This window comes from Neopelma chrysocephalum, unplaced genomic scaffold (assembly GCF_003984885.1).
Source record: "Neopelma chrysocephalum unplaced genomic scaffold, ASM398488v2 Primary Assembly neopelma1_89, whole genome shotgun sequence".
NCBI lineage: Eukaryota > Metazoa > Chordata > Aves > Passeriformes > Pipridae > Neopelma > Neopelma chrysocephalum.
In genome coordinates this window covers 3,334,058-3,348,720 of record NW_020897751.1, presented here as the reverse complement: position 1 = coordinate 3,348,720, position 14,663 = coordinate 3,334,058, and the positions used below count along the sequence as shown (strand labels likewise).

General features: G+C 50.7%; 1 protein-coding gene across 1 annotated transcript in view; it reads right to left on the bottom strand.

Moving 5' to 3' along the window:
• Nucleotides 1-14,663, bottom strand: part of CDH23 (cadherin related 23) — a 193,692-nt gene that overhangs the window by 177,713 nt on the left and 1,316 nt on the right. Inside the window, exons 2-3 of the mRNA XM_027693012.1 lie at nt 6,037-6,108; nt 1,715-1,792 (exon numbers count right to left, since the gene is read on the bottom strand). Coding sequence (XP_027548813.1) covers nt 1,715-1,792; nt 6,037-6,103 — 145 coding nt within the window. The 5' untranslated portion in view covers nt 6,104-6,108. The remainder of the gene's footprint in view (nt 1-1,714; nt 1,793-6,036; nt 6,109-14,663) is intronic.

Sequence of the window (14,663 nt, the reverse complement as noted above, 5' to 3'; positions counted from 1 at the left end):
GCAGCTGGCCTGGGCTCTCTCAGGACCTCCTCCTGCCCATGGCTCCACAACCCATCCCTCCTCCTCATCCTTCTCTCCAGGCATCTCCCCCCATCTCCTGCAATTCCCTGCCCAGCACCTCTGCCTTCCTGGAGCTCACGTCTCCGATTCCCTCCACACCTGTGTGTGTGTGTGTGTGTGTTCCCATTACTTCTGGGTGAAATAACTGACTAGAGGGTCAGTCCACCTGAAAATTGCTCTCCCCAGACCTAAATGAAACAGATGGGCATTGATGATGTTTTGGGAGAAATTAATCAGCCTGGACCGGCGGCAGCGCCAGCAGCTCCCTCGGCCCAATCTCGCCTAATGAATTCCGAGCTCTCTGTCTTAATAGCTCCTGACAAGACTAATTTACTCTTGTAAGTGATTAGAGGGGGAATGATCTCTTAATTGTTGCTTAAGATCCCTTTCGGCATAGCAGGCAGCAAGCAGGGAGCTGCTGGGTTGGGTGTGAGGCAGGGCTGAGCCTGGGGATGCTGTGGGGAGGGACACCATGGGGATGGGCACTTGAGCAGACCTCGAAAAAGGAGGCAACTTTTTTTTCCAGGAACAGAGTGTGAGTTCTGCTACTCACACTCAGGATCCAAGAAAGGTGTTTCCAGACAATACCTATTTTTTTTTAAAAGTTAATAAGCCTTAACTCAGAAAACACCCACTCACAGCAGGACACACGGAAACACTGTTTGTCAACACTTTCCAGGCCGACATTTCTCTCCAGTGCATCTGGAAACAAAATTCCAGGGTGCCAATATTCTTAAGAGTCAATTATATATATATATATACACAGTGTAACACAAAGTTTAAAAAAAAATAAATTCAATGCCCAAAGTAATTCCAAAAGCAATTTGACTTGCACAAGGTCTCACTGGAAAGCAGACTGTCAGAAATCTTCCCCTATTTTCTGACAAAATAGAAGTTCAGTCCAATTCCCATAAGGCATTTCAAGCTCAAGTACTTGGAGAACAAGGTCTTCCAAGAGGAAGCGCTTCAATTAATCTGTTCTCAACCAGTTCTCCCTCCCTCTCCCTTTCCAGGACTTCTCCTGAGGATGCATCTCTGTGCAGAGCTACCACCCAGGAGCCTCCACCACCTATCCAAAGTTGCTACCAAGACTCCATGTCTTGCCTGCTTGCTCTGATGCCACCCTAAATCCCACTCAGCAGGACACCACGAGCTGCAAATATGCAACCAAGGGGACCCCAAGAAGGGACAGAAGGCTCAGCTGGAAGCCCTGGTTGAGCTGAGAGGTCACTAGAGGGGACCTCTCCCGTATCATCCAACCCTCAGTAGCTCTGGGGATGACGTGGGTGCAGCAAGAGCCCTTTTTTGGGAGGGTGCTGCTCAGGCTGCACGGCTGGAGGCAGCAGCAGATGTAAGAAGGGGCCTCCACGGTCTCCATCCCAGATGCCCTGCGCTCCCAATCGATTCCTCCCACATTAGAAGCCAGTCACGAGCCCTGATTGAAGACCACAAGTTTAATGGACTGAGAGCCTGGAAAGGTGCCAAAAGTGACCGGGTCGATTTCTGCATTTACTAAAAACCAATCCCCAGCTAAAGAAAGAAAGAAAAGCTACATCTGTCAATCAAAACAAAAGCATTCCTTCAATGCTTTTCCATCTGGGAGGGGGGAAGGCAGCAGCAGACACCCCCCTGCCCACGGGCGCATCCTACTTACCCACAGGTGTGTCCTCATTGATCAGCAGGTAAGTGTCAAAGAAGTAGTTGATGAAGTATGGCAGCCGATTGCCCTGACCTGGGGAGAGGACAAAAGCAAGGAGTTATTTCCCTGGCATGGGCCAGCACAGCTGGGAAAAGCTGGGGAATGCACACGGGGGACCAGGCTTGTGATGGTGTGGAGTAACCCCGAGATGGGGGATAGCAGGAGGACAGAAAGCACCATGAGGTCCCCCATAGAAGCTGACTGGGGAGTCACTTCCCTCTACAGGCCTTTCTGGTTTTGGTATTTTCCTTTGCAGGGTAGAGGCAGAGGGGAAGGGGGAAGCTGACAGCTCAGGGACCGGGAATATCAGTTATTGTTTTACTGCCTGATTAATGCCTTCGAGAGCCTTTTGCCTTGTCAGCCACCCCAGCAAACCCCCTGCACCTTCCCTCTCCCATCACCCAGTCGCCCTTCCCTCTAATTGCCTCCTTTCACCTTTAATAAGCAGGCTCACTTCTTTCCACTCCCTTTTTATGGAGCCGGAAGCTCCGAGCCTGCCCCCGGACCACAGCCTCATTAGGTGACAGAGTCAAGTGCAGAGCACGTAGGAGAGCAACAGCTGTAGCCTGAGCCAGGGAAAGAGTCAACCAGGAAAGATCTACTGTTGGAGGGATGCAGGGAAAAAGGAGGCAGGGGAGAAACACAACTATTTTCCAAGAAGGTTTGGCTGAGTGTGCTCGGCATCCCACTTTCAGAAACAAGGACAAGACCAAATTTCAGCATCTCCTTTGCCTGCCCAAACTCCCAACGGAGGGAGATGCTCCTAAGACCTTTCAAACACAGGTCCCAGGTGTGCATCCAAACAAACCTGCTTGAGGGGACATGGGCACAGGATGGGGGAGCAGCCCAAGCTCCTCCAGGGCTCCCTCCATAACAAGGCAAGGATTTCAGCACTGCCCTCTTTCCCGAGGCACCGGGTTGGTTAAACACCTCGAGAAGTGGGAAAGCACTGGAGGCAGTGCTGTTGCAAAGGCACATTTAAATCTCAGCCTCTGGAGTTAAGTATCTGGAAAGAAAATGAGAAGCACCCTGACAAAGTGGGTTATTTTAGAGCTAACGGCATCTCCGGGGGCTCTGGAGCACCCTCGTCACTGGCTGCCACGCTGGGGCCAGCAGGCTCTGAAAGGGGCAAATGAGGCTAAAACACCTCAAGCAGCCCTTAGCACAGAGGACTCAATTCTGCAAACCCCTCTATTTCAAAATACATTTCTTAATATCACCACTGAAACTAAAAATGAATTGTGCTTTCCAAACCCAGCTGCAGCAGGTGCTGGGAGGTGTCCAAACCACCCGGCACACAGGATCTGTGTGTTAAGAGAGGAGAGTGAGTGGCAACTGAGAGCTGGGAAATGCAGAAGGAGGGCCTGGAGGCAGGCCACTGCTTTGGGCTGCAAATCCCAGGATAAAGAGCACGGCTGTCACTGCACTGCCAGAATTCCAAAGGGCAGCGCGTGATGGGAGGAGATGGAGAGGAAGCATTTGGATGCTACAAAAATATAGGTCATGTTGATAGATGTGTTCTATGATGAATGGAAGACAGGCCCCCAAAACAGCAAAGGGATGCTGTGGCTGAAGCCACAGCCCCATCAGCCCTGTCTCAACACTCACATCCCAACCATAGCTACTTCCAGCTCCCCCATGGCCCAGACCACTGCCAAGGGCTGCATCCATGGAATGCCTGCAGGAACTTCTCCCTGTCTCAGACGTGGCCACAAGCTCTTACCCCCATAACCTGGATGCTGCCAAAAGGTACTGAGCTGCTCTGCAAAACACAAGGCTCCCAACATGTGTCCTGCTGCCCAATTTAGGATGGCCAGGAGTTTTCCTTTCACATTTAACCCAGAGCTATCAATGTTCTGTTGCCTTTCTTGACACCTGCCCTCTCACAGAAATTAATTTGGGAATCACGACCACATGCCACATATCCTAAAAGCAAGTTCATGCTTTCCCAAAGGCACCACTGTGATCCAACCATCATCTGTGGCTTCATCTAGTGGATCAGCAGCTGGATATTCCTTCTGGTAGACTTACACAACCATGCAGTTACACCCTGACATGTACCATCCCTGTAGCCCTCAACAAAAGGAGGAGTCCCCCCAGCACAGGAAGGATGTGGATCTGCTGGAGCGAGTCCAGAGGAGGCCATGAAGATGCTTCCATCCCTGGAAGCGTCCAAGGCAACGTTGGATGGGGCTTGAAGCAACCTGGGCTAGTGGAAGGTGTCCCTGCCCATGGCAGGGGGGTTGGAAGTTGACAATCTTTAAGGTCCCTTCCAAGCCAAATCACCCTGTGATTCTAACACGGCTCTTTGCACAATGGCAGAAAACCATCACTTCATCACACACACCTGTAACCCTTTTCTGCTCCTTCACAAGCTGCCAGCAGGCTCCCAGGGATCACAATCAATGCTGTTTTGATGGTCCGGGAGATTTTCTTCCCTGCAGGTGTGTGTCTTCCATGCCTGCTCCACGTTACCCCTGTAAAACCCGCTGCTGGCTTTGCCCTCCAGAGTCAGCACTCACATCCTTGACCATGGCTGGTGTGAGAGCATGGCAGTCCTGGACCCCTTAGTCCCTCCTAACTTGAGAGGATGGAGGTCTCTGCTCATCTCCAGTGACTGCAGCAGTAGCCATGTAGGAGCAGGGAGACCCCACTGCCAAACAACACTCCAAGCCCACTCAGGCTGCACTTGTGCATTTACCCAGCTCATGGCTTTGCCAGGAGCTTTGTAAATCTCCTGGGAAGAGAAGCTCCATCACCTGCAGTCCCCAGGGAGCATGGCAGGGCATCCACACAATTCTCCCTGTCCCAGGCACAGGAGTTGTGCCAGCACTTGCTTATCAAGGAGATGACAACCAAGCCCTGGGCAGGCTTTAGGAGAGGAGGACTGGAACACTGCTCTGCTGCAAGCCTCCAAATCCCTTTTTCCATGTGCTGCCTCTTCAAGGCTTTGCAGTTTGTTATTGCAATAAAGGAGCAAGTCCCCAGCCAGGCAGGCAAAACACACCACCCCACTTCCAATGGGACACACTGGACACTCATGGGAAGTGATCTCTCCAGGGGCCAAAGGACTCACCGTGTTGTCTTTTTTTACTTATTTTTCCCCCTTCCAGAGGAGTGACAGGGCAGTTACCCAGCGAGGCTACACTTGATCCAACCCGACACCAGAGGGAGATTGACTGCGCCTGTCAGTCACAGCTAATGTCATCCACTGACTGCTTAATCAGGCTGCCAATCTGGGCAAGCCATCTTGAGGCTTCAGGAGGGGAAGAAAGGGGAAAAAAGCCTTTATTCCAAAGGGCACAGTGCTATCAAATGGACACACACTCGCTATTGTTTATCAGCAAGAGCCACACAGGCAAGCTCCCACCTAGCCACCCTCTCCCCCACCAGCACCCAGGGGTTTTAGGCCATTCATGTAACAATCCCAATTTTCACGGGGCTTTGCTGTACGTTTCCAGTACTTATGCACCCTGTGATATGCCAAAACCTGTCTCGAAAGGCATGTTTTTTACACCAAAAGGTTGTTGTCCCACCAGCTCCCTGCCAGAAGCCCCCATGCCAGGGAAGACCCAGAGAAGCAGTGGAAAGAGAGCTGACTGTGGAGGCTCTGCCAGCCCACAGCCCTGTCTTCCCTCCATCTGGAATTAGACAAGAGGTTTTGCAGCTTGGAGAGGAGTTATTTCCCCCCCCAGTATATATTAAAGCACAGTTCAGGTAACAATTCTGCTGCTGAAAGCAGAGAGAGAGCCCTGCCAGCAACACCTCTGCTGCTGAACAGCTAACAAGCTTCTGCTTTACATCCTGCCTGTGATCACTCCCTCTAGGTTTCTTTAGGTTTTATTTACATAAATTGACCTGATGCCAGGTCCACCACCAGCTTTGACTTGGTGAATCCACACCTTTAATTTGCCAAGGGCTCGCAACTGAGATACACCAGGAGCATCTACCACTGCTGGGTTCACCAGAACATCCATCCTCCTCCAAGGCTCTTTCCAGTCCCACCTGCTCTCTCCCAGGAAGGGCCATCTGATGCCAGGTGTGCAGTCAGTAACGACTGCAAGAAAAGCAGGAGCACGATGTGCAGGACCCCAGGACTTTGCGGGATGGAGGCAGAGATCTGCTTACCCATACCAGCCACATCCCTCCTTCACCCCAGCAATGCTGCTTTGCATAGTCATCAGGAGACCACAAACACAGCAATTATTACCTTTGTTCCTTGCAAACACGAGCCCCGAGCAGGGAGAGAGCACTGGACAGACATCAGGATGACTTACCGGGACAGACCAGCTCCAGGAGCAAGAGGAGGAGCAGCAAGTTGCCGGCGGCAGCGCGACGCTTCATGGTTCCTGTCAAAGAACAAAGGCAGTGTCAAGTCCAGCACTCCATGGATGTGACCTTGTCTCTCCAAATCAGGCTCTGGGGCCCCAGGGGACACTCAGGACACCCATGGTTTGTTTCTTGGGTCACGCAGCCCCAACCATCCTCCTGGCGAGCACCAAATCAAAACCAGGATTAACCTGGGGCAGGGGCTCCATTTTTTCTTTCCACTTTCCAAGGGCTCCTCTGGTGCGAGGGGACAAGCCACGGTGACCTCTGCGGTCAGGACAGGAGGAGACCCAGCTGAGATGAGCTGCTCCAGCACCGAAGGGAGATGCTGAGGGTAAGGAAGAGCTGCTGCAACCCAGGAGCAACACAGCAGCGAGCTGTCAGCACCAAGGATTTAAGATGATTTGGCAGAGCGGCACGGGAAGCTTGACCCAGAATCACTGGAGAGGCACCAGGAATTTGGGAGGACAAAGCAGAGCCCCTCAAACCTCTTCAACCACCTGGGTGGCTGCAGAACAGCCACTGCAGGAGCACGGGAAGCAGAGAGGCTGGCAAACGTGCCTGCATCCCTCTCTGCCTCCCAAATTTCCCCAGCTTCTCATTCAATACAGCACAAGGCTCCTCATGATGAGGCACCAGAATAAAACAGTGCCAAGGAGCTGCACACACAATGCCACATCCTCGCTCGGGGTTCAGACCACCACATCCAAAGCTTTTTCCAAACCAATCCCACAAAACCTCAGCAAAGTCCCACTTTGGAAGTAAATTCGTACACGTGGATCTTAAAACATCCCACCCCAGGGGCAAGCATAAATCATACACATTGCACACAGCAGACAGGCACAAGGAAACCCCTGGGCAGCTCACGCAGAGCCTGAGGCTGACAGGACACCACAGTGACCCGTCTCTGAAGCTCTCCGTGTTCCTGTGGGTGCCATGCAAGTTGTGGGGCAGTGGAATGTTCTCCCACCAGCACAGCACATCCATGCAGCAGCAGCCCCAGGGACAGAGCACAGAGGTGACAGCCATCCTTGGGGACAACACGAGCACAGAGATGAACCTGCAGTTAAACACAGAAGCAGCTCCCACTTGAGATCAAGCGCTGGCCAGAAACAGAGAGGGCTCGCAGCACTTGGAGGACAGATCACTAAAGCAACAGACCTGAACACACTGTTGTGACACGTGTGATTCCCACCTGGGGAGCACCCAGACAGACAGCTCATCCATAAACCTGAGCTACCACCTTTGCCCACCATTCATGGAAGCACAGAATGGTTTAGGTTGGAAGGGACCTTAAAGACCATCTAGATGCAACCCCCCTGCCATGGGCAGGGACACCTTCCACTAGACCAGGTTGCTCCAAGCCTCATCCAGCCTGGCCTTGCTTAACTTTTTTCCTCTCCGTTTACCCCAAAGGCAGCAGCTCAGCCTTCCCTTCACAGCATCCTGCTCTATACAGACTAAATACAATGCCAGCAGGCAGTTATCCCAACACATGGCACTGCAGCTGGGAGCCCAGCTAAAGGTGGAGGGTTCTGCACTCCACTGCCCCCCAAGAGATTCATGGGCACCCTCGTGGATGCTCCTACAGGAGCTTCAAAGCAATAGCTACACATATTTTAGTTTTACTGATGGATGTGTCAGAGAAGACAGCTCATAACAATTCTGTCACTGCAGAAAGGGCCTGAAATTCTAATTTCTTCAGCTATTTTGCAACGAGAAAACATCTGGGAGAAAAGGTCTGTGCCTAGGCAAGAGAAATGGTGCTGTGGTGTATTTTGTGCATCTTTAGCAATTTCACTGCAAGTCTGAGAAGACATTTGGGGTTGGCAGGGCTTCACTTTTAGGTGTATCATGCCAGCCTCCCCAGGAAACAGGGACAGGGCAGAAGAGTTCAAACCTCCACCCCCCAACAAGCTTCTGATTTCTTAGTGCTCAGTATCAGCGGAGCATCCAAAAAACCAGTTTCTAAACAAACATCACCACTTCCCCAGGAGCCAGGCATCCTAATAGGCCCTTTAAATCTTTAGATCCGGCCAACAAAAGCAGAACAGATTCTTCTAATAGAGCAAAACACCAAACTTCTCAATTTCCCCCCTTGTTTTAATAGCTTTTGGGGAGGAGAAAATCTCAGATATAGACAACATCCCCGTTTCAGACCCCTGCATCCCCCTTGGCCAGCATCAAACCTGGGGTGCAGAGCCCAAGCTCACCGTGCTGCAGCCAGTGAGGAGAGGATAGAAATGAGTTTCTCTGTCTTCTGCAGTGCCAAAATGCCATTGAGGAGAACACTAACTTTCTTCTCAAGCAGCACCACTATCAGCCCAAGTGAGCGGAAACATTATTTTCCGGCTTCACAGCCCGTGTTTAAAAAGCAACAGGGCAGCGGAAAAACAATTTACGTGATGCAGAAATCAAGGCGGCTGACAGCATCCCCTTTCGAGTGTCCTGATAAATCTAAATATTGTATATTCCAAGTCAGTCACTTCATTATGTAAGTAATTGCCTGAAATGTCATTTTGATTTTCTCTGTCTTCATTAATATTGCAGCTCTTCACTGGTTCCCCGAGATGGTTCACTCGAATATTGCAAATTTAAGGAATGGGATCGAGAAGTCTCCAGGGAGAACTTAAAAATTGTGACTAAGAGCATATTAAATTGCACCTTCTGCCTGAAAGAGGCTCTTTGGAGGAAGCATTCCATGTGGTTTCCAGCATAATAATGTCTCTGGGCAAGTCGTCCCTGGGAACTCAACTGTTGCCTCCTGGCTGCCAAAGCACTAATGTGAAACCAGAGGTTTCCCCATCCGCTGGCAGCTGCTCCCTGGGGCACACGGAGCAGCAGAGCCTCAATAAACGGTGATGGACGGGAACCAGAGGAAACACCACAATGAGTCCAAGGCTTGAAAGTTTAGGAACCAGCTCAGGTCAAGCAGAGGTTTTTCAGCCCGCTTTCCCCAAATGCCTCCTTCCCAAGCCCGGGAAGTGGCTTTTTGCTACTTAAACAGCATCACTGCATCCCTAAATGTGGGGACACGGAGCCCAGCCAGCGCCGGCTCCAGCCCTTGGCACACCCCCATGCCAGTGGTCCTCCCAGAGCCTCCCACCATCTCACCCCCATGAAACACCAGAGTTGAGATGCTCCTACTGCACGAGCCCAGGCCGTGGATTGCTCTTGGGGTGCCTAAACATTGGTTTCAGGGCTCTGCACCTACCCTGGTTATTTTCACAGGCACTGCTGGGCCCCTGGATACAAGAGCGGCTCCACACACAAAACACTTCACTGCCTCCATCGGAGCTGTGGTTTCGGAGCTGGGCTGGCAGAGATGCTCCACATTTGAGCTTCTTTAATCATTCCCTGAGTCTCTGGCCCCTCTCCCCCCAACCTGGTCTTCCCCTCCCCAAACAGCACCGCAGCACTTGCACCTCAGGATTTACAGTGTCAGCCTCTCCCCCTTTGCTCCGCGCTGTTCCAGGAGCATAAAGAAGAAATGGAAGTGTAAATCAAAGCATCTCCCAAATGGCTTCCACGAGAGAAAACTATGTGCCTTCCCCAAAAGCCCCTTTTCCGGTGATGAAACACAGATGACGTCCCCCAGAAAGGGGAGCCTGGCAGCTGGCGCTGCCCACCCACGGGATTCGCTCCTTTGGAGGTGGGGTGGAAGTACCTGAGGTGCCACCAGGATGGCACTGTGTCCATGGAATCCATCTAGCTCCTGAAGGACACCTCTCTCCGCAGCACCCCATCCGTGCCCACTCTCCCAAGCTTCCTCCAACCACTGTGGTCCCCTTGGAAGAGCAGCCAGGAGACGGTCCAGCCACCAAACACGCATCCAAGGAAGCACCCCTGAGATCCCCTTCAGCAAAGCACATCACTTGGCATCATCATCTCTCACACCAAAAAACAACCACTTCTGCTTTCCCAGCTTCCCCATCCCTCTGCTCCTTAAAAACAAGCACCACCAGAAATCCACCTTTTCTTATTACAATTGCCTCTTGGTCAGGGCTTCACAATAAGCAGGATTCAAAAGAAAAAAAAAATTACAAGTTAATTTTTTTTTTTTTTTATTTTTTTATTCCCACCCCCATATTGGCATGAGCCGTACCCAAATCATAATTCCCAAAAATAACAAATTGTAGAACAGGGTAATCAGAAGTAAATTGATATTGATAAATAAGCTTTTCTTTCGTGCGGTAGGTGGTTTATTTTAATCTAATGAGTTTTATATTTTCTGAGCTTTCAGATTCCATGATGAAGAGCCGTCCCCGCTAGAATTACAAAGCACTTTGAAATATTGTAATTTTATGGCTCATTTTGTCAGGACTCTTGAAAATGAGATTTGTTCCCAGTGAAAAAATTTGCCTTTTTTTTTCTCTCCTATTCCCTGCAGCGAGGGGAAATAAAATTTCCTTGTTAAATAAATACAGGCCAGGATATTGGTGTGCACATGGTGGGGAGGATGGATGCCCACAGGGAATAAAGGGCACAGCTGTTGGTACCTGCAATGACCCACCTAAGCCCTGAGGTGGTGCTTGCAGGAGAAAGAGCATGGAAAACACTCTCTGTCCTTCCTTCATCCCAAAAGTAAAGCTGAGGTCGGAGGCAGGGGTGTTTTCTCCCCACAAAGCTCTGCACATCCCAGCCAGCATCAATTGGGGTACTCAAACCTTGTTTCTTCCAGGGAAAAAGCGGGAGCTGTTACTGACTAACAACACGAAACACCAAAGTGTTTCCCACAGTTCCAGCAGTTTATTTCCATTTCAAAACCAGCACGTTTTGGTTGGGGCTTCCAGACATTTGCTTTCCCATAGGAAACAAACATTAGCTGCAAGAAACATTAACACATTATTTAACCAAAAACCCAAGTCCAGAAGAAAACATCTTAGAACATCTCAGTCCATGCAGGAAAGCTTTGTCCAGGTTGGAAGTAATACTGGTTTTCCAAGTCACTGCCACAAGATAATTCCAACAACTCTGTATAAGCAACGTGCAACCCTCGCCCTCCTCCACAGCAGCACAAAACTGTGGCATCAACGAGCAAAGTCAAATAATGCATCCAATTCACTTCTGCATCCATTCAATATTAAAATAACACCCTGGGAGCTTCAGGAAGGGAATCCTCAATTCCCTGCTGCCACCTATCCCTCCACGGCAAGGGCAGCATCTTCCCAATTTATTTAAGTGGGGCAGCGCTGGCTCTACGGAGTCTCCAGCACTGGTTGCTAGTCACCATAGGCATCATAGCAACCATTTTCCATCACAAAACTTCACTTCAGCTGGAACAGCAGCTCCTGAATTAGGAGGAAGGCTGGGATGGGGCATGGAGACCAAGCCAACAGGCTCCTGGCTCTCCTGGGCTGCACCAACACGGAGGCAACACAGCAAAGCTGCGGAGCAAATGATGCTAACGTGGGATGAAAAGGTGGAAAAGAAGCCAACAGCAACAGAGCTTGGCTTAAAGAAAAAAAGAGGGAGGAAAAAAAGGAGGAGGGGGAAGAAGGGTGGGAATTCTTGCTTTGGGAGAAAGTAGAAAGCTGAATGCAGTGAAGTGACACACACAGTCTGGTCTCACAAGACAGGAATCTCTCTCCAGGCTCTTACAAAATATACAGAAATGGACAAAGTGGCAAATGTAAGGATGCTGAAGGCCTGACTCCAAGCCTGCCCAGGAATGGGATGCCAGACACTTTCTTCTTGTGCCCTGCCTGGAAGAGGAAGGCTTCCCTCTGACTGAGGGTGGGCAGCAGCCTGGCTGGACTTCCAAGCACTGCCATCAAAACGATGCAGGAGAAGTGTCCAACACACTCCAGCTGCCACACATCATTTGTGAGCACAACTGTACCACTGCCACGGATCCCGGGGCACTCCTGCCTGCGCCGCGTCAGCTCCGCTGGGTTTGGGGGTTTAAAGGGAAAAAAGAAGAGAAGACGTGTGAAGTAGAATTAAAGAGGAAAAAAAAAAAGGCATGTGCTGGCAGGGACTGGCACAGCACCTCCCTTCATGCCATGTTCAGGTGCAACTTTCAACACGAGCATCACCTTTTTGCAGCAGGAGGGAGCACGGCCCAAGCTTCGCCCTAAGAGATCCCCCCATGACAGTGTTGAGCAACAAGATAAAGAATTCAGCATCAACCCCAAGAGCAAGTTATCAGCCTCAGAGCCATCAGCTCTTCACAATCAGCCACCAAACTGCCTTTTAAAGCCCTGCCAAAGAGGATGGGTGAGTTATTTAACTCCATCTCCCCTGGTCAACACTCAGCGCAGCAGACACCGCTCCAAGCCCAGGACCTGGGTTGTGTGCACACCTGGGATCTCATCCCATCTCCCTGCCTCCAGCTACTCCTAAGCTCCATGCTGGATGTTTACATTGCTAAAAAGAAGCAACAAGGCTGTTTGCTTGGAATTATGGTGACTGGAATGGTAGATCTTAAAAAGAGTGGGAAATAGGGATGCTTCAGAGGAAGGGGAAAAAAATATAACAACCCTAAGAAAACCCACAAAAAAACCCTTCACACTGAGCAGCCAGAGCTGCAAAGGCTCTCAGGCCATTTCTTGCCTCATCCAAATCAAGAGGGAAGTGTCCTTGCTGCTTTCACACAAAGCTCACTTAACTTCCAGCGAGAGGCACTTTGCTGCTCCAGACCCTTTCAAGGCCCGCTGGCTGTTCCAGCTGAGAACAGGGAAGCTTTGCCTGATGGAGCAACACTATGGGCACGCGGGGGCTAATCATTCGTTGCCTGGAATTGCAGGAGCAGGGAAAAAACGAAGTGGGAGAGCCAGCACAGGGAAAGGGAGATAGGGATACTTGGGAGGCATCCCCCGACCCTGAAGAGCAGCCCTAGAGAGCAGAGATTGAACAGAAAGAAAAAGGCTTTCAGCAGAGATGGAGTTATTTGGATTAATGGCAGTAGTTCATCACCGGTGACAGGTTTGTTCATGCAAGCCCTCCTGAGACCCCAGATGGGGCTGAGGACCCTCAAAGCTGTTCAGTCTCTCTCCTACATGCCCTTTCCATAGGTGCAGCAGCCCAGGCTCCAGCATATCCTCTATTTCCACCAGGAATTTGCCCCCAGTGCCCCTCTCTCCCCAGCATACTCCAAGCAGAACTTCCTTCTGCCCCAGAGAGCAGCTGTTATATCAAACAGACAGATCAGGGCAAAGCAATTCAGGCTCTGGTTGAGGCTCTGGAAGGGACAGCACAGCCCTCCCACACCCAGAGCAGTTTCCATTGCAAGATACAGCCAGCAGGGTCCTTGTTTCCAGGACATGGGTTCAAAGGGATGCTTCTGGGAGGCTGCCTGGCAAAAGAGACCACGTGTGCCCAGGATTGCCCCTCTGATCAGAAGGGACCTTAAAAACCATCCAGTGCCACCCCCTGCCATGGGCAGGGACACCTTCCACTAGACTGGGTTGCTCCAAGCCCCATCCAACCTGGCCTTGAACACTTCCAGGAATGGAGCAGCTACAGCTCCTCTGGGCAACCTGTGCCAGGGCCCCACCACCCTCACAGGGAAGGATTTCTTCCCAGTATCGCATCTAATTTTCACCTTCATGGACTGAAAGCCACCAGTCTCCACAACCAAGTGTTTCCTGCCCAGCGTTAGAGCTCAGCACAGCCCATGGATAAATGCTATTCCAGCCCCTGCCACAGCATCCTGGTCCTTACCAAACCACTGGCAAGATCCAGGACATCTGCAAGATTTGGGTGACTGTTAACCACTGGGATTCCCAATTTCTCCCCATTTCAGCTGCAGAATCTACACACTGAAATAGAGTCGGATAACAACGTAACAATGAAGGCAGGAATTGTCACGTTGGCAGGACTTGGACCATAAAAGCCCAAAACGAACCCTAGTTCTCCTGAAACATTGTTAAAAGTCTTACTGGAAGAAGCAAGACATTGTACTGGGAAAAAACAAAGAAGTTTAGATTGCACATGGAACTGTTTGTGCTCCCAAAGCAAAGCTCCAGCTCAATTAGCCCGGCTGCAATATCCCGGTTGTAAGCAGCTGGGATGTTTTACACCCTAATAAGAGGTCACAGACCCTCATCAAGACAATCCCATATCCTAAAGCTTCTTAAATTCAAAAATAATCTGTGCTCCAGACCATCTGCACAGAACATCTAAGAAACTTCATACATTAAATCCTTTTTAAGTTAAGAGGTCCTCACCACCCTGGCTGCTCCAGGGGTGTGCTCCGAAGGGGATTGCAGTGCCCTTTTCCTTTGCACACTCCCACTGGGTCAGCAGAGAAACTGCCAGGCCATAGACATTACTCTGGAGATTATTGCAGCTGGGCAGCCAGAAAATAGTTTTAGTGCTGCCTCTATCCCTGCTGTATCCAGGGGATGCTCCTGGGAGGGATGTGTAGCCCCTTGGCACATGGGCTGGGTGCCCTTCCCAGGCTCAGCCACAGCAGCCGAGCTCCACAACTCCCACCTCTTTCAAACATTGCCGTTCCCATTTATCACCAAAAAAATCTGAAACGACGAGAGCACATCAATTTTTACCGTTTCCCACAAAGAGAGTGTTTTACAACCTGGTCTTCAGACAAACCAATGTATGTTTTCACTAC